Genomic DNA, 23,834 nt, shown 5'->3' on the forward strand with positions numbered 1-23,834 from the left:
ATTGCTAAGTGACTGAGAGCCAAAAGCCTTAGAAGGATTCAAATAAAGAGTAAAATATAGTCTCCAAATCACACTAAGCATATGAAGAATGTTTTAAACAGGTCACGTGTATGAGGACTCACTGCTTACCAGACAGACACAACTACACTACAACTTTTTGAAAAACAAAATATTGCTCAGCTTCTAAGGGAGCAAAGAACTCTATTCCAGTCACAGGCAGAAATCAGAATAATTCCACTGTTTTACAATTTATACTCAAGCATAAGGAGCGTGTATGCACAAATCAGTTCTTTTCACACACCCGTGACTCATTAAGTGTCCCATTGACAACTGTAGATATGAATTCCACACATGTAAGTCAGAGTCACACAAATATTTGTTTAGTTTCATGCACCAAGCTTTGAAAATGTCACCTTCGCAAGAGACCTGCTTGATTTACCCTAGAGTAGAAAGGCTTACCAGAGAAAAAAGAGTTGATATTTCAACTTTTATGCATGAGAAGTGAAAGTGAAAAGGAAATTATGAGGGTAGGAAAATATGACATTGCTATGTTTAGAAGTGGTGGTGGTCTTTGCCAGCAGAAAGGAGAATGGATTATTACCCCTACTATATGTTAAATCTTGTTGTGGTTTTACAAAGAAGACTTAACTACTTATATAGAGAGATTTATTTTTTTCCCCAGTAAATAAAAACATTCAGCTGAGCAAAAAGGAGTAAAATTGTTGAAATCCCACCAAGCAAAAGCACAGCCTTAAGACAAGAGATTTTTGTGTTTTGGGGTTCTACCGCCTCAAGTGGATCTTTGTTGTTTTCAATGCCGATGTGATTCAAGTATGAGATGGCACTTCCAAGAATCAAGAAATCCTTGCAATTTTCCCCCCTCTCTGCTTGTGTGAGGCTGGTTTAAACCACACAAGTTTTATTTCACAGCTGGGGAGCAAAGGGTGTACACAAGTGCTGTGTGCTACTGTAGCTCTTAAAATTTCTACCAAAGAATTCACCAATTTTTTTTTTCTTTAACAGCTATTTTTTTATGGCAAAATGGAAAGGAAACAGCCCAGTCTCAAACTCTCTCTTGTAATCATGGGATCAGTTTCCTTAATTCAGATGGAATTGGTTTTGCAGCCAACACAAACGCTCATTCAGACCCCAGTTGCCATACTCTAAGTGACTATCAAGTTCACTGTTTGAAGGAATATGAAAATGTAATACCCTCTCACAAAGTTAGAAAATGAGGGCATGGGAACAGACTTTAAAACCTGCAGAAAAAAAAAATAGGTAACTTTATTTCATCACTGCTGGGAAGTTGTGTATACTTACTCACAGCCACTTATGTTGCTTCCAAATTTCCAAGAAATGCTTGGAAGTCACAAAAGTTCACATACTTATGCCTGAGATTCAGTTTTTTATTGTTCATGACTCATATCTGCCAATTATTTAACAAAATAGGTGTATATTTATTATGCAAACCTGAAAAAACACTGAGTGCATTTTATTTGCTTATATTAAGAAATGAATAAATAAATATTAGATTTATATAGTAGTAAGAGGCAAGCCCACATTTGCTAAAAGATTATCAATAAACAGCCAAATTTTCTCCCATGGAAACTGTGTGCAGTTCAACTCTGGTTAAAATCAACTACAGGACCTCTAAAATCACTTTGTCATAAACATGACATGTAAGTTTTTTTCATAGAGGTTTGCAAACTTATTTGAGTGAATAAAAAAAAATTGTGCTGCTTCAATAAGAAATCTGTCAGTGTTATATTTTTTTTTCTGTGGGAAAAGAAAAACAAAACAAAGAGGAGGTTGCTTTTTTAATAAGCAACATGATTTTGAACGCTGTCTGCTCCATCCAGATGTTTTGTATTACTGTGCTCATTGCCACATGCGTGCAATGTACTATCTCCTTTGTCCTCCTCCTGATTCAAGACATGAGGCAGATTTTCCTAATAAATTTCATGAACATATTAGCAGCAAGAAAGCAAATTATCTCACCAACAGCTGCTCATATCAAAGACTGTCTTTTCTTTCTTTTTTTTAATCGAGTCCTTTTATACTGAACAACTTGCATGAAGATGATTTTGGAAGGACTACATGACTTTGCAGAGATACTACATTTTTTTCTCTGCATTTATTTATTTTATGCTTTTATTGTATAGAATTTTCTTCCTCTGTTGTTTAAATAAGGATTCAAAATAATGAATCAATATTAAAACAATATTTTTTCCAGGAAATCAAGCTGCACAACTTTAGACAGGGTTTTACTTCGCAATTACCAAGTAAGGATTTTAATATGTTCTGTGCTGTTTAATAATAATTTCAAGTTATACAGGTGTACTTTCTGGAGGAGTAATGCTTATCTTTAAGACTATAAATATACTATGATTTATGTATATGCTTTTTCAACATTACCAATTCTAAAAAATCTTTACTCATATACTTAACTTGAACCACTTGAGCAGTTTTTCTGCACTCAGAAATATTGTTTGCATGTTTACATTCAGGTATGTTCCTAAAAACCTGGCAGAAGAATATAGACCCCATAGACAAAGATTGCTCTGAGTCATTGCCAACAGCCAAAACAACAAAAATTGTTTTAAGTGGGAACAAAACATGAAAATAGTGAATTCTTCATGTGAATTATAGACAAAATAAATTATTAGAAAATAACAGTCAAAAATAATAGTTTAATATCTTCCAGCCCAATTTGAGCATGATGCCTATGCAGAAATCTGCTCTGCTTAGTTTTTATGTATTTTTTGTGTTAATTTGTTGAGTTTGTTCTGCGTGTCTGTCCCTTCCCTGTTACCAACCCTAGCAGAGAGGACAGTCTTGAATGTTCCCCTGACTCCAAGAGTTTTGCTAACTGGAATTTAAACTACTGGCAGAACCTTCCAAACTGGACAAGTCTAAGATTAAGAACAGATTAAAAAACAAAAATAAAATAAAAGAAAAGAAAAGAAAACAAAATCAAACAAAATAAAATAGTGCTCTGAGTTACAGACTGAGCAAGAAACCTCTGATTATGGTACCGACTCAGTACCTGCTCCTTCACGCCTTTCCAGAAGCAGGTTGGTGCACAGGGAATGTGGAATTGTGTTCATAAATAGTGAGACCTTTGGTAGAATAACAAGAATCCAAAATCTGACCCTGCAGCTGTACGAATTTCTCTCTAACTCCAGGTGTATACTTCCACTTACCTACACTGCGTTTTTTGATGTCAAATCAAAAACCAAATGTAATGAGAAAAATATGAAAATCTAAATGCAGTGTCCATTGCACAAAATATGTGCAATATCAGAGAAAAACCAGTAGGATTCTTATAAAAATACAAATTTGGAAGCTATCAGTCTATCTTATCTGTAAGAAAAAAACTTATAACGAACAGTCATGCATTCTCTTCACACCATTGCCCAAGGCCTTTTCTTCCAGCTAACAAAACAGCAGAGGCAGCAGCTCTTTTAGCTCTGTGAACACAAACACTCTTAAGTAAAACCACTTGCTGTTTCATAACATCTGAAGTCAGATTGTTAAAGGGGAAAAGATATGTTATCTCCTGGTTTCCCCACATGCAAGTATAGTTCTGTGAACGAATTATAACCTGCCAATCTACCCACAAAGGAACAATAGCAAAAAAACCCAACATTTCTCTTTCCTCATTATTTATAATAAAACTGCCAAAGAATACAAAAAAAAAAAAAAAAAAAAAAAAAAAAAAAAAAAAAAAAAAAAAAAAAAAAAAAAAAAAAAAAAAAAAAAAAAGAATAAACCAGCAGGCCCCTTTAGTCAGCTCTTTCTAATTAAATCTGTATCCCAGCACCAAATCAAAGCAACAATCTTTGCTTCATGATTGCAAAAAAACAATTGAAGGACAAAAAGAACCAAGATTGTCACTTGAGGAAGAATTGACAGCAAAATTCTTGCTGCTTTGCTTTCCCCACCTGGTGTGAAAGGAGCAAAATCACCCCTAGTGGAGTCCAGTCCCTGCAGCACAACCAATTTATCTTTGCTGCCCATGAACACTTAAAGGGATGAATCTTTTGCTTCTTCACCTTATTGCTCCTAATCCTGTCCTTGTTACCTAACCCATTCAATGACCTGAGGGAATGAAAGGAAAATGCCTCCAGACGTGTCTTCTTCTCTTTCCTCTCTCCCTCTGGCCACAACATTTGCACTTAGAGGTTACTCTTAAAGCACCAGTTTTGAGTCACTCAGATAAAAGCAAGTTCACTTGCTCTGGCAGAACTCCTCAAGCGCCACCTCCTGAGGCTCCCAGCAGTTGCTCCACACGTCAGTTAGATTGATAAATTGGGTTTTCTGTTTTCCTACATTTAAAAGCTCAAGCTGCACCTGACCACCTCCTTCTCAGGGTGAGGTACTAGAGAGGTGTTATAGCACAGTTGTTTGAAGTGGATTGAGATTTTTCTTGCCATTTTCAGCACGGTTTGACTGACTTCTCAAAATCCCAAGGCAGAGTGAGGTGAGAAACCTGCAGTGAGCTGTCAATGTACACAGCCTCTGTGCCTGTTGCTATGAACTCAGCAGGGACCTGCAGGGACTTATTAGTCCCACACCTAGTTCAAGGTATTACTGTGGATCTCTATATATGCAACTATAACTGCATATCTGACAGAAGCACAGAGATTTGCCTTCTTAGGAAAGTAATAAAGGGCTGGAGAGTTGTTATGGTTGATGGTACCTGTCTCAGTAAGGTGGCTTAATCTCCTTGCATACCTTCACCTTCACAGAAGGGAAAGGCAGCTAGAGCAGAGCCAACAGCCTTGTACACACCGTGGTCAGTGCCATGACCTCGAGGTGCTTGTCTGCTCAAAGGCATCTGCCCATTCTGATACTGGGTTGTGAAATGGTGGAGCACATTGGCTTTATTATGCCCGCATTCTACTACCTTTCATATAAGATAAAACTTCTCTTTTTGGTTTTCTTCCTCTCTTCAGGTCAGCAATTTTGCTTCCTGGGTATCACCATCACACCCTAGGTCTTCACTGTTCTGTGGTTATTTCCAAGCTGATCAGAAATCCACAGATCCCCTGTAATGCAGTTCCTGACATCAGGCTGGAAAGAACTCCCTCATCCAGGAAATAGCTGGGACACGCAGCTACCGACAGTTGCTGCGGAGAAGAACAGGACTGCCCAGTTATTCAAAGTTTTCCAGCTAAGTCACATGCAGGAAAAGGGAAGACAAAGTTTCCTTTGCCAGCTATTGAGCTGTGCTTAAGAGTCTTATCCTTCCTGCTGCCAGACAAGCGGAGCACTGTGGATGATTCCTGAGGCTCTGCCTGCAGTTGTGGTGGCTCTTCCTGTAGGACCTCTTGAAACAGAGGCTACATATTATGGAGATCATCATTCCCTATATTTCTTCTATAAAATCATGTTCTGATTTTGAGCTTTAGGTGGATGAAGTATCAAAGCCAGAGGCCCTCAGTCCCAAATAGTTGTTAGCTTGGATACACTCTTGATGATACTCTGTTGGAACAATCAGAACAACATGAACTCCATTCCCAATGAACACACATGGCAATACCATCCTAGAAAGGAATTTCACAATCCACAGCTAAAATTAAGCCATGGTGCCGAACCAAAGTGGTATAACCAAAGAGAAACAATAAAGGTGTGTGAAACTGAGTCAAAACAAAAGAGCAAAATGTGAGAGGAAAATGGGACAAATCCAGAGCGAAACGATCAACACATGTTTTGAGTCAAGTAAAAAAGTGTTTTGCCGAAAGGTTTGCCAAGATCAATACAGGTCTGTGAAACAGTTCGTAAATCAGTGTTACTCAGCAAAATGGGGATTTACATTTCAAAAATTCAATGACTTCTGTGTACAAAGCTCATCAAGTTCAGTTTTGTTGCAGGTATGTAAGGAAAAAAAACCTTGCATACATTTTGATTAGTGCATTTCTGGAGTGCAATTTGTCCTGCAGATGTTGTAGGACAAAGTGGCCCATCCAAAGTCAGCTGAAGTCTAATTTCTACTCAGACCAGTGAATTAGGTCTGGAAAGACTGGGAGGCTGAGGGATTGGATTAAATAAATACACTATAGCTTTAGGCAAGAAGTATTAAATAGGTACCTATTAAAGAGAATTTTTTTTATGATAAAATGCTTTAATGTCTTAAAAATTAACATAGGTGCTCAGCACAATTGTTCTACTTTTTTCTAAAAAAAAAATTACATTAATATATTACAAGTCCTATATGTTAACACTTGAAAAACCTTCTCTCTGATGATGCCTCCAAGGAGCTGCAAGTACTTAATCATATGTCTAACATGAATCTTTTTCAGGCCTCATCAGATACAAGATTAGGTATCTCTCAGGAAAAAAAAAAAAAAAAAAGTCTGGCAAAAGCCTTGGAGGGATGAAATTAAACACACAGATGTTTCAGAAGCTCAAAGCCATGTGGCTTCTGCAGAGTGAAAAGCACTTGTGATCAAAGAGATGCAGTTTTCAGGCTTTCTAACAAGACTTTCTGATTTTAAATCATGTGTTATTAGTCTGGGCCGCTCTTATTTTCATAAAGTCAAGACACTTCATACCATGTGATTTTGTAACCAAAACACTGCTGAAGTTAAAATCCTGAACTTAACTGTGCTTTCAAAAGTTGCCCAGGTTGGCTGCTTTACTGAAACTAGTGCATATAATTTTTAAATTGAATTTACTTCCTGGATCCATTGTATATTTTAATAAATATGATTCCTTTTTAAAAAGTAAGCAAAATGTTCAAAATATGGATTGAATTTTCTTTCAACTGCAAATTAAAATTAATATTTTGAGATTTTTTCCACCAAAGAGACCTTCAATCACAGAATAGGGGTGAAGAGTTTAAGCTAGGATGAAGGAGGAGATATTCCCCTTCTTAAATACATGTTTTGTCTTTGTGATGACTAATACAGGTGCCTGGTTTGCCACAAATCTGTTGTGGTATGACTGGGCGTTCAGGTGAGGAGGGAAACAGCAGTGTAATGTGAGACACATAATTAAGGGCTATGAGCACTGAATTGGGGTTATAGGGAAAGTCAAGGGCTTTGGGAGCATAGTTTTGTTGTCAGGCACTGTGGAAATCTCTCTGTAAAAGCTTCACATTGACCTAAAAACAGCCAGAGCTGGGGAATGGTGGGGTTTGTGATGGACTAACGCACCAAAACTTTGAAACAGAGATAATGAGAAGCTTTGGAAGACACTTCTAGACAAAAGATGGTTTGAAACAAAGACTTTAAATTCAAGCCTTCTGCTCTCACGCAGGACCATTTTTTTCACCCTCTCCCTTTTTCTGCCCCAAGGGAGGGACTGGTTCCAAGGCTCCAGTAGGAGAGAGTGACTCACTCCAAAGCCACTGCATCAGGCAGCTGCTGGAGATGTGGAGGACCATGATGCCGGGAATTGAGTCTCATTACTCACCACATGCATAAATCTTTTAGCAAAAGCAGTGAGGAGTCACAGCTGGCTTCTGTGGGGTCCCAAGCACCTTCTGAGAGGGGGAGACAACTTTCAGTAACTTCTGAAATATGCAGTAGACAGGCTCCCTGAAGGAGGGTACAGCATTACACTCCTGCATTTCCTTATGTAAAACCAGATGTATGGCAAAACCTGAGTCATGTAGCTAGTGGTGTTTAATTAATTCTGATGTAATGTTGCTTGTAATTAAAGTTGCTAGAGAGCAACTCACTCTTTATCAAATTGTGTTGGTCCTGTTTAGTCTAATTGTGTCTCATAAAAGGGTTGATAGTTCTACACTGTCTACTTCCTGGGCTGCAAAGTGATGAAATATTTATTCTTCACGTATCAAGGGCAAGAGTTTGCAGAAAAGGCAACAATTCCATACTTAATCAAGGGGTTTTTTAGGACAAATTGTCTGTTACTAAAATTTGCTAACTAAAACTACTGGGAACAACATTGTAAAGGCACACGCTGCTTGAAAGGGGTGAAATTCCCAAAAACAAACAGTAAGTTGGAATTTGTCCTAACTAAAGACTAGGTTACAGGCAAAATTTCCAGCTCCTATTCCAGCCTTTTAGAGGGACTGATGAAATTCACCCCCATTAAAGACTGTTTTATCTACAAGAGTTTAAACAGACCATAAACAATTTCGAGGAGGAACACAAGCAGTGATATGACAAAACTCTGTTCTGCAGAATTGAGCACAGACCCCTGAACTTAACTAAGTCCTTTTTCCTGTGTGCAGTTCCCTTGAAGTCCATTAGTACTACTTTCACATGCAGAGTTTTAGAACATCATACCCACAAATTATAAAGGAAAATTAAAAAAAACAAAACAGTGCCTGAGAACAGCCAGACTTCAACAGATGTTGGGATTTCTTATCAAAGAGTTCATAAATAGGTCTTCAATTCCTGAGCTAGAAAGATCAGCAGCTGCAGTTGGTTCACCATCCACAAAAATGGGGACAGTACCAACTGCACATTTCAGGCAGTTCTGAGTTGGAGGCACAGGACTGAGTCCAAAAAACCAAGATATTCATAGTTACAACCAAGCTCTGCACTTTTAACTCAGCACAATGTTAATGTCAGTTGTGCTATTTGCAACCACAGGAACTTCCTTGAGCAGAGAGGCCTGAAGGAAAATTGCTGGGCTCTCCAACCTCCCTGTGCTGCTGAGGGAAGTAGGAGATTCAGCTGGGAGACTGGTGAAGTTTTGGGACAACAGGAGCCTGTGCAGGGATAGGATGCACCATAATAGCAGAGCCAGGCAGCGATCACTGGAGATAGATGAGGTTGCAGGGGAATATTGAATCCCAAAGGAAAGCTGAGAGGTGTGGAGGACATCTGGTTTAGACTGATGCAGTCTACCATGTGACTGTGGCAAGTGCTTGATGTGCCTCTGAAAACACCAGGAGGGAAACAAGCAGCACTAAGAAAGGCAATTTAGACAATTCACGGGGACTGAGCAAGTAAGAGAAATATTATGACGGGATAAAGTGTCTGGGATCCAGAGATAGCCCCAAAATCAGAGGCATCTCAGAGACCTGAAAGGGACCAGGTTTGTACACAGCCTGTTAACAGCCTCTCCTACTGCCATTCCTGGAGGCAGAATACCAAGTTAGATGACAGTCATTCACCTGGTCAAGTAGGACATTTCTGTTTTTATCACAGAATCAGAGAATAGCTGGGGTTGGAAGGGACCTCTGGAGATTATCCAGTCCAACCTCCCTGCCAAGGCAGGGTCACTTGCAGAAGGTGACATAGGAACATGTCCAGGTGGGGTTTTGAATGTCTGATATGTCTTGTGTCCACTGACATGACACAAGTATACCAGGTTGCACTCAGACATCAAAAAATGGAGCATCCACAGACTCAGGGTGACTATGGGCATGTGAAAATACTGCTCAGGCTGACATCTTACCTTAAAACCTTGCCTGTCTTCATCTGCCAGCATTACTTTATGACGTTTGCTTTAGTTTGGCTTTTCTCTTTTTGGTAAAGCAGTAGTGATAAAACCAATTCTTTTAAAAAAACACATGTGCACAGCAAGAACCAAAATAAAACAAATATTTAAAGAAAACAGGGTAAGCACAACAAAAATAATGACTGAAAAAAACCTGCTTACGTTCATAGCAGTAGGCATCAAACTTGCTATGTGGGTAAGGGAAGCCTGTCTGGTTCTCATAGCGATACAGGGTTCTCACCCCAAGCAACCCTCCTCCGCACTGGGGCCGTGCCACGGAGGCCGGGTAGCGTACACTGCCATCCGCCAGCCACCCGTAGTCACACTGGTCAAAACCATTCCTCCAGGCCACGTACAGGTTCCCCACAGAGGCCAGAACACCCCCTCTTTCCTTGCAAAGCTCCTTGGCTTCCTCGAAGGTGAACTTCTCAGGGGCTGAGACATGAACCACTTCATCTAGGGGAAGAAAAGAGAAATAACAAACACTGTCAACTCAGCTTAGTTCTCCTCTTCCAGTCAATATCTGCAAGGTTGGATTTTTTTCCCAAATATGTTTTTCCTTGAAAGAAAAAAAATCAGCTAGCTGGAAACCAAATGTTCCACATTTGATTTTGAAAATTAACCTACCTCAAAGCACGAGCGTTTGTAAGCAAACTTCATGTCACAAAGTGCACGGTGGTTGGACACTGAGTCTCTCCCTCAGTTCCTGAAGCTTTGTTAGACTTTGTTAGACTCCTCTGTTAAACTTTGCAACTCAATTGAGCTAATTAATCCCAGTTCAACACAGTTTACTTTCTCTGTAGAACAAATCTTTTACATTTGCAAGCATCTTACCTAATCATTTAATCATCACTAGAATCTCACTTGAGACACCCCCTCAAAAACAAAACAGGCAAATGTTCTGCTGTTCCAGAGCAGCTTCTAGGGTCAGATTTCTGCCAGTCTTCACCTTGCTCCACAGGGAAACACAGGTGGGGAAATACAACAGATATGTTTCATATACAAAGCCCTTTTTGTGTGAAGAAAAGCTAGAATGTTTTTAGTATTGTTTAGCTTCCATGGACTAACAGTTTGTGAGTAATAGCTGTTCAGCTTGAAACTGAAACAAAGCGAATAGCATGTGTGATATTTTACTTCCAAGCTAAATCACCCTTATGCAGATGTCTAGGTTGCCTCATTCACCCAAGCACTATTAAAAAAAAAAAAAATAAAATAAAATCAAGCCTCTAATGTTCATGTCCTGGGAATGAAGCAATAAATGACTCTTTCCCAGTTTTTGCTCAGACCTCAGATGGAAATGATGAGACCTAAAATCAGTATTTTCAAATCAACAGTGTAAAATTCAAAATATTTTTTACAAGACAGCAGTTCCCTTCCTCAGATGGAGTAGGCCAGAACACAGCAGCCAGTGTTGCAGGAGACCACTGCTTTTTCATACTGATCATGCAATCTCTCTTAGCCCTGCACTAGTCTGAAGGGAACCCAGAAAAATGCAGACAGAAACTACATCACCCCAAGCAGTTCCATTCACATCAATATTACACTTGTTTGGGGACTGAAAGGAATGTAAGTGTGAAAGGAGGCAAAGTGCCAACTTTCTTTTTCCTCCCAGGTAGAAACTCTTGATTTGTTATTACAGCTGTAATTCCAATTCCATAGTGTAAGTTTCTTTATACATGTTGTGTGGAGCTTCCAGCTCAGAGGTAAAGGGCCAGAACATATCTATGGGAGAGGGACAGATAAGGAAAGCAAGGAACCATTAATCCTCAGAAGCACCAGAATACTTCATTCAGCTCTTCAGACTACACAGACAATGAACTCTTCTTTTTATTAAACCATTTTGCAGAAGGCAGCTTTTTCTGCATCTGCATACCAGCTCTGGTGTCATGGCCAGCACAGAATGATGGATACAGTTATCCCACAATCCTGTCCCAGCACCAGTATCATGGAACAATGGGGCAAGGTGTGGTGGTTTGGGCTAGGCCTTCCTTGGTGACCAGTTTGTAACCAAGGAAGGGTCCAGATTTACCCAGTATTCCCTACGATTTTTACGTAAGCCAGATTATAAGAAGAAAGGAGGAGAGGCCTTCGCTCTCTTTCCTTCTGGCGGCTTGGAGGTGCAGGTTCCCTGCTGTCGGGTCTGCCGTGTTGGGGAGCGAGGCCTGGTTAGGCCTTGCCGACCTTGGGAGACGGAGGTTGCCGGCAATCGTTCCGGAGCGACTCTCGGTTGTCCCAGGAGAGTAGTGAGCTATTTTCTTTGCTAACTCTTTTAGTTGTTAGATATTGGGTCACTAATTGGGATATATATTTTTTTTATTTTGGTTTTGTTCCCTTTCCTTTCCCCCTCAAAAATGTCCCGGGAGAAGCTCCAGAGGGAGCTCAAGGAGTCCCAGGAACAGCTAAAGACCTCTCCATAGCAGGCCCATTCTGTTCTGAGGAAGATCACTGATCCTCTCACAGCAGCTATGATGTTTACGAAAATTAGCAGTTACAATGCAATTAAATTGAAATTACACAGCAGTTATCAGTCCAATTAGATAAGAAAATGAGACAAGTAAAGGAGAACAATGAATTGTCATGATTTCTAGATGAAAAAATGGATCAAAACCTAAATAATGTCAGACAATCTGACAACATTCTTTCTGGGAGAAACTCACTGAATAGACAGGAAAATAGGTAAACATGAAAGATTACTAGAAAAGAAATTTTTCCATCAGCTGATCTGGATCACTGGCTCCGAGTGGCACTTGTGCATAATGTCATTAATGTTGGTGTTATTTATTCCTCTGAGCTGTCATCTGTACTCAGTTAAGGCAAATAAACTTAGGGAATGGTCATGTCTTGCTGTAAGATTTCAAAATACAAGGTTCTTTAAGAGAGGTCACTCTGCAGAGGAATTACTTATCTAAATTGCACAACAGCATTTCTATATGGAAGTCTGCCTCAAATTTGCCTTGGGGTTTGCCTGTATATGTAATATTGATAATCCTTCACATTTAAAAGACGGGTGGCATATCTTTCTTTGTATTGAATCTATTCTATTGACCCCGCACATATTTATTTTGTTCATCTCTTAAAAGTCATCAGCTGGCATACAGATACTATCTTTGTCAACGGCTGTTTTACGAAAAAAAAAAAAAACCAGCAAAATCATAAAACCCCCATGTGTCTAAGGCAAAATGTATCCTAACCAGAACAATTCAATTAGTGAAATCCAAAGTATTTGCCACCTAACTGGTATATTAAAGAATTTGTGCCAATAAACTCACAAAGAAGGCAAAAAGGCAGCAGAGGAATCAGTAAAATTCCATCATATACCAAGTAAATATTCATTTATTTCATGAATTCTAGAGATAAGATAAAGCATAAAGATGGTACCTTAAACATGGTACCTTGCAAGTGCTCTAGTTAAAGAGCATTTTTCATTGATTTCCACAATTATTATTTTTTTATAAATCAAGTAAAGTGCAAAAGTCAGATTCCAAATAGCAACCATTTACTCTAGGAGTTATGACTCCACAATTTGTCTATCCAGTCTGAAAATAAATTGAAGTTCTGTGTGATTGAGTGTGCACTTAATGCACATAATAATTGTTGGAATAAGATGTGAAAAATAAAGCAAGAGTTTAATAAGGGCCTTGCTTGCTATATAAATCCAGAAACACCTAGAAGTGGTCATGCAATCTTCTAAAAACACCTTACCATAAAAAAAAGTCTTATTTTTTTTCTTGAGTGCATTCACTTCCAGCACGACTGAAACATCCTGACTCCTTCAAAGTACCAAAGAGAAAAAGACTCAAAACTTGAACAGAAGTTTCTTTTAAAATGCAAGAAAAATAATGCTGAGGCTAATACAACTTATTTAATCCATGAAATCTCTAAAATTTGCTCCTATTTTTGAAAGCACAGCAGGTTCTACATTTAGCAGAGGGACTGATCCTGTCACACTCTCACAAGTGTTTTTGTTATAGTGACTGAAAGCACCTCAATTTCACAGCCAAAACACTGAAAACAAGGAAATTAAGACAGAAAATTTTTCTGGTTGATAAACAAATGACATAGCCACAGCACCAGGCAGGGCAGATCCAGTTCTGTGCCTGTTAAAGCCAATGTTTTTATAGCTGGAGTTCACTACGAGTAACTGAACAATATTACTCAGATAAACCCCAGGGCTTAGACCAGCAGATGAGGAAAAACCAGCCCTGCAGTACCAGGAGGTGAGATGGAGAACATGACAAGGTTTAGACTGCAGACAATAATGCAGGGTATTTTTGCTGGCTCCTATCTAAAACCAAGCTCCAGGCTGATGGACCAGTCTCAGCCATCACAGCACTTGAAGAATCCCCAAGATTTTCCTGTCATGTCTGCTTGTTTTGCTTGGTTAAAAGAGACACCTGAAAAAAGTCATGCTTTTTCCATCTCTTTCCAATACATTAGGGCAAAAAAAGAAGCCAAGTTTTCCTTTGGAAGACAGAAGCTGATTCACTACAGTCCCTAAGGAAAAAGTTTAATATCTACAGGCTTATCAGCCAGTTTTACAGCAAGTTTCATCCCTTTGATTCACTTACTCTCTCCCATCAGGAGGAGTCTCGCTGAGCTGGGTGTGTTTTTCCAATATGAATTTCATGAATCACACATCTTAAAAGTAAGATGGGAAGCGAGGCAGCCTCAAACCATGGCCAGGGTCAACACGTACTGACCGAGGTAGACATCATGAACCTGGATGCAAACCCTTCAGAGCAGACCTTGCTAGTAATGTTTTTTTTCCACAGATGAAGCCAAAATCAAGGGATTAGTGGGCTGCTACCTCCTAGAGGACACTTGTGAGCCTGACTATGTGGCACTCTCCTCCCAGAGCAAAGCATCATCTCCACAACTTTGCTTAGCACAGCGCCAGGCACAGGAAAATGAACCACAAGTCCCTTGTAGAAATGAAGGAATTACATGCAAGTCTGCAACAAAAGCTTTACAGAATGATCCTCCGAAACTGCAGAGAAGCTCAGGAGGTAACCTGTGAATCTCTGACCAGATGCTTTTAACACTTTTTTGACCAGCTGCTGTGGATGGTAACTGATGAAGCACCTGTGCAGAGTCCTTGCTATTACTCACTCCATGTGAAGGGAATGAACACATAAGGTTTGCAATATTTTTAGTCTCTTTCCCTGTTTTGTTCTCTAAGCCTTTATTAGGGCATGGTTTAACGGTGAATGTAGTGGCGGTGCTGGGTTGGTGGTCAGACTTGATCTTAAAGATCTTTTCCAGCCTTAGTGATTCTATGATTCTGTGATTATTACTGTCCCATCTGGAATTTGGTGTTCACGAGCTTCATCTTGTACTTGGGTGCTCAGATTCCACAACCTTCGCTACCTTCAGTGTCAACTAAAGAAAGACATTAAAATATCCAGAGGGATATTAAAGACACGAAAATCTAATCATTCCTGTAAATGGAAATGCTTAACTCTCACAGTTTTAAATAAAAACAGCACAAACAAAGTTCCAGTGCTTTTTCATCTTAGCTCCTTGGTGGAGTTCTTATTTGAGGAGAAGAAACATTATCTTCCCACTAAGAATTTGGCAGCTCTCGTTTTTTTTAATGTGTCTATGTTGAACTCCAGACTTGCTCATTAGCTGCTTCTGAGAGATGGTGAAACCCACCAAGTTTCATAAAGCAAAGATGCCCTTTTGGGGGTATTAGAGCTCCAGGGTTCCGTGTCTGCAGTAGCAGACCAGGATGCCCTGGGTCAGTTATGAAAGATGTCTCAAACTGACAAAATATCATCTTTTCTGGCGTTATATAGAGCATTCCAAGGACATTTTCCCACCTGCGGCTATAACCTGCTGTTTCTTCTCCTCATAAATGTTTCGCCACAGCCACATGGTTGGCAGGTCAAAGCTCAAGCAGTGATGAGGCAGTGCCATCATGATTTTCTTTTACTCAGAAACATGGAATCTGCTCAAAACTTCATTCCTAGGACACTATCAAGTGTGCAAAGAAGCAGAAGTACCATGGGCACTTTGGGGACTAAAGCATTCACCCTTGCACCTTCAGGACCACGTGTCCCAAGAAATTCCATTTCCTCCTCCTCTCTTTCTCTGCTGTCTGTGTTCTCTGACACACCAGAGTAATAAAGAGGTGTCCTTAAAAAAGTCACTAATTAATAGGAAACACCTTTTAGGAATGGAAAATCACAAACCTCTAAGAAGTTTGGTTCAGCCTTAAAGCAGAAGGCTAGACAAGGTGAAGAAGCCTTTTTTTTCCTCCAAGTGAGTCAATTCCTTTTGATACATATCAGCAATGATTTAATTAAACTCTCCTGAATGCCTTGAGTCTATTCTGTGCAAACCTGTAGGCTGAACAGGAATCCTCTTGAGAACCCTTGGATCCATGAACCCTGCATGATGTCACACAATCCTAGGCTGGATAAGTCTCCTGGATAAGCTAATGCAAAGGCTGTGACTCTACCACAGGCCCTGAACTAGAAAGAAAAAAAAAGGTTCTCTTCCCTGTGACCCACTTTTAAAATCTAATCCAATTGCTGCAGCAGAATCAGAATGGATTCCAGAGAGGATCTTTAGCTGCCCCAAACACAGAAACAACATCTCACCTGAAGCCGTATTTTAGACTATGACTTCTTTAATTATTGTTATTATCAGTCCCACAGAAATTTCCATGACTGTGGCAAAATCACATGAGGGTAGGTGGAAAGTATTCAAAGGACATCTGGTTTTGTTTCTTGTTTTTATTCCGTGTGCTCACTGTAGGCGGTAAATGGTGCAATGGAAGGGAAGCTGTATAATCTTCCCCACAGACACCCCAAAATAGCTTTCTTAGCGTGAGTCCCCATCTGCATACGTTATAGGTTTGTTAGGCAGATATGGGTTCTCGTGGCTTTGGCCAGGAGACAATCCTGACAGGCTAGTTTGTGCCTTGGCTCAGCACCAGACACCCCAAGGCCCTCACTTGGCATTTTGTCTCTGTCCCTGACACCACAGCGCTGTCAAATGAATCACACACCCCCTTTATCTGAGGGCAGGATGGAAACTCTTCCTTCCCCAACACCCACCTCTGTCCAAGGGATTATTCCATGGATATTGGTGCTGACACTGCTTCAGCTGGAGGTGTTCAGAGAACCTCAAGAGTTAAACTGAAACCTCTGCAGCTCAATCACTTTACATTGAACTCTTTAATAGCAAGTCATCTCCTGCAGTTAAAAGTATCCTAAATGTTTCTGTTAATGCTTGGTACACTGAAATATATGATAAAATATGAAGGATGTAGATCAGTTTGCAATAAGAGACCATGCCCAGCACCCTTTTAATATTTTGACTCCAGATTCCCATTTTTATCACTAGGAGCACAGAAATTTTAAATCCTTCCCATAATTATTCTTCTGAGAGTTTTAGCAAAGCTCAATATTTAAATTAGGATTTTATAGCTTTTAATCTCTCTGGCTTTCCTCAGAACAAGGAAATGGTAAGAGTTAGCCTAGATAACTGGTTTTAATTTAAGCTAATCATTTGTGCTTCAAGGAGAAATCCATTTCTCTGGCTAACTTCATGATTTTATATGGCTAGAAAGGAATAAAACTGAAATGGAGTTGCTCCTACAAATCCTCAGTGCAAATACCAAAATTAGTACTGTAAATTCAAGGCACATTTACTTTGAAATGTATTGCAAGAATTCCTACCACCATTTATGGCCTTCTGAGTAACACACAAATAGCAGCCAACAGACCAATAATTATTCAATGGCTTCCATCCTCACTATGGACCAGATTTTAGATATCATTAATCAAGCACCATCTTATTCCACGAATAGTCATTCCAATGATACAGACTCTCCAAATAAGGACCTATTTAATGCAAGTAAGTCTAATAGTTTTGGTATTGAATAAGAACAGGCTATGCAAATATAAGATTTCAAATTTGCATGGAAAAGCCTTGTTTAAAGCCTTGTTTAAGCCTTGTTCTACAGTATCCTCAGTGCCATGGATGTCCTTTGTTATGAGTTAAGTGTTGGGAGTGCTCATTACAAAAGAAAGGTCGTACCTTGCAGAATCAGCCTTGGATGGACAGGGCAACCAGGAATTTGACATATGCTTAAATTTTGAACTGCAAGTTTTCCACCAGCACTGCAATCTAGTTGAGTGCAACCTTGACCTTGTAGGAACTTCATTGACATTTTGTCTAAATGTGTGTCTTCCGTGGGTGAGTGGCAGTGAATTATAAACTCATTAATGTTACGTGACTGCTATCAAGCTCTTCATTCGAAATTACCTTTTTTCTCACAGAAACTGCTTCTGTTGTACAGAAAAAGCCACCTTGGCTCCTTAGTCCCAACTTAAAAGAGAGTCTGGCTCAGAGGCTCACATTTCTGTGAAGGCACTGAGGAATAATTTATCCTTCACTATTTCATGACGTGTCTTCCTAACAAGCACCTGTTTATCTTCATCCACACAGAGTAATTTAACCTCTCTGCATCCCACTATAACATGCCTACACCACTCCTGTACCCTATATCTGTAAACAATCGCTCCTTCTGGAAATCGCAGAAGTTCTTTCCACACTCCAGATCACTTGAAAACTTCTGAGAAAATAGGGAAAAAAATGTAATCACACACATGAAAAAAGGAAAACAAACAAACCAGTGGAGAAAAAAGGGGGGAGTATTTTTGGCTAAATATTATAATAATCTAGCATTAAAATTGATCAATAAATGAATGTCCTTATTGCTACCTGGGTTCCTAGACCAGATATTCCCTATATTCTGTCCTGGATTACATTTCTTAAATGCTGAATGTTTCATATCCAAGCAGATCACTTTACCACAGTACATTTGATAGGCCACAACAACAGGCATATGCTTAAGCAAACCATCACCCACAACAATAGGACAGAAATTTAAGTGTATCCAGAGAGGAAATCCAGCTCAGAAGTCTTGGTAAATGAAATTTTATAATGAGTAAGAACCAACCAATACCCATGAGAAACTGAAAATCTATGCATATGCATCTTCACCCACAAAGACCGCACAGTCATTGCAATTACTTTGAGCCTCCCAGCCTGGTTCCAGATTGTTCCATGCAGAGACCACAAGCTTCAGTGAAAAATGCTTCAGTTTTTTGGCTTATTTTAATTTTTATTTTTGAAAGCTTAGTGGGAATATTTGACCCTGAGAAATTGCTGGCTCACAAGCATCCAGGATGGGCTTCTCTGTATTAAGTTACACTCCTCTGTTCTTAAAGAAGGATCAAAGAACTGCTCTTCATCCAGGATTGAAACAGATTAGTCAAAAGGTCTTTTTGTAAAGTAGGAAAGACCCAAACTGAATTTAACACTCTTGGATCAGAAGTGATTCAGAATTCAATCCCATCAAGGACTGATGGAGGATCAAATGTTATGAACTGTAGATGTCCAGGAGTGCTGCTCACTAACATATATAAATGGGACATAACTAAAATTAAGGCAATGAAGAGAACTAACAAAATTCTGTCACTTAATTTTCAGATTTCTCAAGTTTATATATTTTTGGAGGCTTTGCAAGACTTGCATTACTTGTACTTTATAACTCTCCAAGCTGAACATAACTTTGGCCAGATCTTCAGCTGCTAAAAGAAAAACATTTTTTGATTTCAGTGACTAAGGCATCTACAAATCATCAGCAGGAGAAAAATTTGCATGATCTAAGCTATTCCTTCTCTAAGACAGATTACAGACACTGAGCACCTTCATTTTGCAATTGCTTGCTGCAAATATATGTACAGAAGCCATGAGTGATTTATTGTTCTGCTGCCTGCAAGAGCACCAAATGAAATGTATAACTGTCAAGGATCTTCCCAAAAGATATTTAATTAGGAACTATCAGGGTTTCTTTAGAAAGGAACAGTGAAACTTGTATGGAATATAAACTTGCAAAGGCAGAAGAAGTGTGACACTCTCAGATCATTGTGGTAAATTGAAAATGTACTTTGGTCGTTGTTGCAAAGTATTTCTGTACCAGAATGGGGGTTCCCATGTGTATAGCCAGCACAAAGCCAAAAAAACACAGGCTACAGGACAGGAAAGATTATTTCTGCATTTACATTTTAATTCTATGTATTTAACTAGTCATAGTAATGTCTAAGCATAAGCATATTTGATGCCCGGAGTGTATCTATGGGCCCACTGAAAGGATATAGTTAAATTCACTTCCAGAAGGGAGATTATAAGAAATTATTACATCATCACACCTGTAGTATGGAGATTTGTTCACATGGGCTAAACTGCTTTATTACAGAAAAATTTACCATATTTTTCTCTTTACCATCAAACACTTTCTTGAATAAGGACTGATCATAGATCCCAACAATGGATCACAAGATACCACAGAGTCCACAACATGATCCGTAGCTCACAGTCACCATGTGGTAGAATCATGATCACCCTCATGAGCCCCTTAAATAGCAGATTTTCGAAAGACTATAGTTCTACTGTGAAGTGGCAGAGAGTTTTACTAAAGGAGGTCCAGACTTCTCACTAGAAAGTTTTTTTTTCTTGTTCCTTTTTGATGCTAAAATGCCCCCCCTCAAAAAAGATATTATTCAAATTAGATGGCAACTCGATACCTGCTTAATTTTATGTCATAAACACATAAAAAACTTGTTTACATACTCTATGAACTATAATACAGCCAGCACATGTACTATGTCTACCTTTATATATATATATATTTATACATAGTTTCTCAAACATTAAATGTGTTTCTATGAAAATACTTCTATAACATTCAAAAAACCACAAGATGCTTCAACAGCAATTTTTGTGAGATCTGCTGCACTAACTATAGCAGCTTTAACCCTGACTGTCTCTTTGCAGGGTCCACATTTGCCTTTAATTAAGACCTACCAGACCACAAACTGTAGGTTTGCTCCATTCAGCGATTGCCTGCAGATCCAAGGCAGCCAAAACTTATTTTAAATGGGATTTCCTATTTCTTTGCCCTTCCACATGAGGATCTGCAGCCCAGATCCCATGAGTTTTGCAGACCCATCCTACCTTCCATGTGCTCCACGTAGCAATACACATCGTAAGTCTCGTTGGGGAAGCGGCGCCCATATGTTCTGACTCCTTTCTTTCCCATCTTATCTCCAAAGCAGCCAACTCTTGGATGTCTAATTGGATACCTGGAATGCAGCACAGTTAGATTTATTAGGGCAAGTCAGCAGTTTAAGCCTGCACAGTCAAAGCATATAAATTTTGGGAAAGTGTGTCAGCGGAATGTTTAAATGCCTCACCTCACAGTCTGGTCAGACACCCAGCCAGCATCACACTGCTCAAACCCATCCTCATAGGCTGCTTTCAGTTGCTCTGGGCTTGCCATCACAGCACCGTTGTCCCGACAGGTCTGGTGAGCCTGTGTGAAATTCAAGGTGTACCTGCTGGTCGCTGCACGGTAGTGAAATACAACACCTGAAAAAAACCCAAAATTTTTTGTTAGTGACATGTTTTCTGTTGTTCCTGTAGTCATCATTGTGCTGTAACTCTGCCTAGACGTTGTTAGAATGCTGAAACAGATGGATAGAATAAAAATAGTAAAAGGCTAAAAGATGTATTTGATATAAATGAGGTTCCCCCTCTAGTGGTTGATACCAATAATGATAAAATACCCCAAAAAATTGTGCTTTTGAAGCACATTGGTTAGCCTGATCTAGTTCTATAATCTGTTCCTAATGCATCAAAGCTTACTACAAATATTAAATTTATAAATATATGGCTTTTAGTCAATTTTTCATAACCACCTTTTCCTGCACATGATATGAATGATACAGACAAAACAAAGTGTGTTTTTATTTGGGGTTTTTCTAGTTCTGGAAAGAGACTTGACAACTTCAGCTGGATGTTTCGAGATGAGGCCTACAGTTAAGATGGTTTTGGTTAAGACGGGATCTGTCTAGAAGCCACATTCTGCTTTCTACATACACATAATTCCCACTGAATTTGACAACAGCTGAAACAAACCAAAAAGGGCACCGAAGTGGCAGGAAACAGCAATTCTACCTTGCAAAACCACTTCCCCCTATTACCACTGTCTTTTACGGTTTACTATCAAAGGAGTGTCCCCTGATTGTCTCTTAAAAATAACATCCAACCTCACTTATTGCACTCTAAATACTTCAGAAGCATTGCAACACCATAAAACACCCACAGAATGATAACAAAACAAGCAAAGAAAAAAGAAAAAGCCTAAACCATAAAATGTTCCTTTTCTCTGATGATTTCACTGGAGTACTTCATGATGAGGCAATAATATACTGTAATACAGTTTGCAAAAATGGTGACATTTTAGCAATAATGATTTTTAAAGTATTTGTTATTAAAGCATTGTTGAAAGATGGAAAATATCTGCTAATTTACAAGTAAAAACAAATATGGGTCACTTAGTGAAACGATGCAAGAGGTTGCAACACATTTAGAAATACTTTTCTCTTGCAGACAAATTCAGTAAAATTTTACCCCTTATCAAAGATCTACATATGGCCAATAAATGGAAAATATACATTTTTAATCTTGTTGTGATGGAATAAGGAATTAAAATAGAAAATTTTATCTGAGAACTACTCACAGATAGGTTAAACCTTGGCCATCAGACATAAATTTCATCAAAGCTACTTGCAGAGAAACAGGAAATGAAAGAGGAAATGGTGGGAATCCCCATATTACATCATTTGATGTGGAGTCACACACCAACTGCAGCCACTAACTGGAAATTTGCAGACCACGAGCATCCCTCTAAATTGCCTTTTCAGAGCCACTGACAAAACCTACCACAAAGAGTTTCTTCTAAGCAGTGATGTAATTTCACCTTTGAATGGACCCACAAGTTGTTTGGCAGCAGTGACAAGCAAAGAATACACCCTGAAAAATTATGGCTGTGTTTGCATCACTAAATTAAGTATCCCAGGTGAGAGATTTGGTCATTAAGGGTGTTAAATTGCTAGATTAGTTCGCTGCATTATTTGGCCCAGGCCCCATGACACTGTTCCAAGGAGTTTCTTAGCCAATTTCAGCAACTAGCAGAGAACAGGGACAGCTTCCAAAGGGCATCTTCATCTGCTGCTGGGAGCCAAAGAAGCGTGTCAGGGTGGATGGGGGCCACATTGCTCCAGATAGCCTTGTTGCAGAACAAGTCAGGCAAGAGCAAATAATCACATTTGGCATCTAAAATCTTAAAATAACAAAAAAATATTCTTTGGAGGTTATTTTTTTTAAAGATACTGTCTGCACTAAAATATTTATTTTAATATATTTAGAATTTAGTAACATGGGCTGACACTTTGAGGAAAATACCTGCTGGTATAAGTGAGCATTGCTGTATCAGTAGTACAATAATAAATAAAAACAAAAGTTCAGGTGACCTGTTTGGTGTTCTGAGTCTAAAAGTAAAAAATGGGCAACAATTGCAGAGCTCACAATGGAAGCAGATAAAACATTTACCCTGAATCACAACTACAACCCATAATAATATTCACAAGCTGAGCATCTGCCTTTACTCCATATTATTGTTGAATATGCACAGACTTTTTAAAACTTTCCTTTTTTTGGGAAACACTGGTGTTTCTGTAATAGATAATGTTTGGTACCAACTCTGTAACTCAGAGTCAAACCAGAAATATCCAAGTATGTGAAGCAATTTTTCTATTCAGTTTTAATGTTAATTAAAAGGTATTTTGTATTAATTTAGATTAATTGCCTCTTTTTTTTTCTTTTCCCAAGGTTGCTTAACTGATACTACACGACTTCAGCTGGGCACAAGAGCCCTGATTCTCAGTACAACCACAAAAACTTTCACTACCTTAGCAGGGGATGGCAACATATTTCTCTGAAGGCGCACTTTTAAAAAAAGCTTCCTGCTGCTTAAATATATGAGTACATTCTCCATAACCAGCCATCTCACCTCTCATTTCTTCTATATTGGAAGTAACCACTGCCATTCCTAGCTGATATGTACTTGGGATATCCCTGTGACACCTGAATAAGTCAGGACTAAAGAGTTAATATCCCCACCAATTTATAGTGGATTTTGCAGTGAGCTAAGAGCCTTCGGTCAATTGTAAATCCTGGAAAGGAACTCGGAGAATGCTTTGTTCTCCTCAGCCTGATCCTAAAGGTAAACTTCACCTATTCTTAAGAGCTGGAGGCTCTTCCATTTCCATGGAGGAGGAGCTGATGGACATGAAAGAGCCTCCAAGATGAATGGGAAGGAGGAGGTCACTATGCATAAGCCTGTGCAACAGCTGCAATAATTAGAAGACCCCCTGGGGCTAAGAAGATTAAAGTGCAGGGCTTTCATTGTTTCAGTTAGACAGAGAGAGGGGCAAAACCCATTGTCCCAGCCTTTGCACTTTAAAACATTTGTAAAGGTTGTTTTTTTTTTT

The 23,834-nt window shown here is 39.1% G+C and overlaps 1 protein-coding gene and 1 long non-coding RNA gene across 4 annotated transcripts in view; one reads left to right on the plus strand and one right to left on the minus strand.

The window, feature by feature from the left end:
* The window catches only part of LOC113983427 (versican core protein), a 98,729-nt gene that overhangs the window by 53,864 nt on the left and 21,031 nt on the right, over positions 1–23,834 (minus strand). For all 3 annotated transcript variants that reach the window (XM_039386515.1, XM_039386514.1, XM_027712537.2), the window contains exons 4-6: positions 20,694–20,868; positions 20,455–20,582; positions 9,583–9,876 (exon numbers count right to left, since the gene is read on the minus strand). In XM_039386515.1, coding sequence (XP_039242449.1) covers positions 9,583–9,876; positions 20,455–20,582; positions 20,694–20,868 — 597 coding nt within the window. The remainder of the gene's footprint in view (positions 1–9,582; positions 9,877–20,454; positions 20,583–20,693; positions 20,869–23,834) is intronic.
* LOC120324302 lies at positions 13,866–23,340 on the plus strand. The gene is made up of 2 exons (XR_005565506.1): positions 13,866–14,556; positions 23,173–23,340. It is a non-coding gene; the product is annotated as an uncharacterized LOC120324302 (long non-coding RNA).

This window comes from Pipra filicauda, unplaced genomic scaffold, assembly GCF_003945595.2.
Source record: "Pipra filicauda isolate LSUMZ 115617 unplaced genomic scaffold, ASM394559v2 scaffold489_size442543_pilon, whole genome shotgun sequence".
NCBI classification, from domain to species: Eukaryota; Metazoa; Chordata; class Aves; order Passeriformes; family Pipridae; genus Pipra; species Pipra filicauda.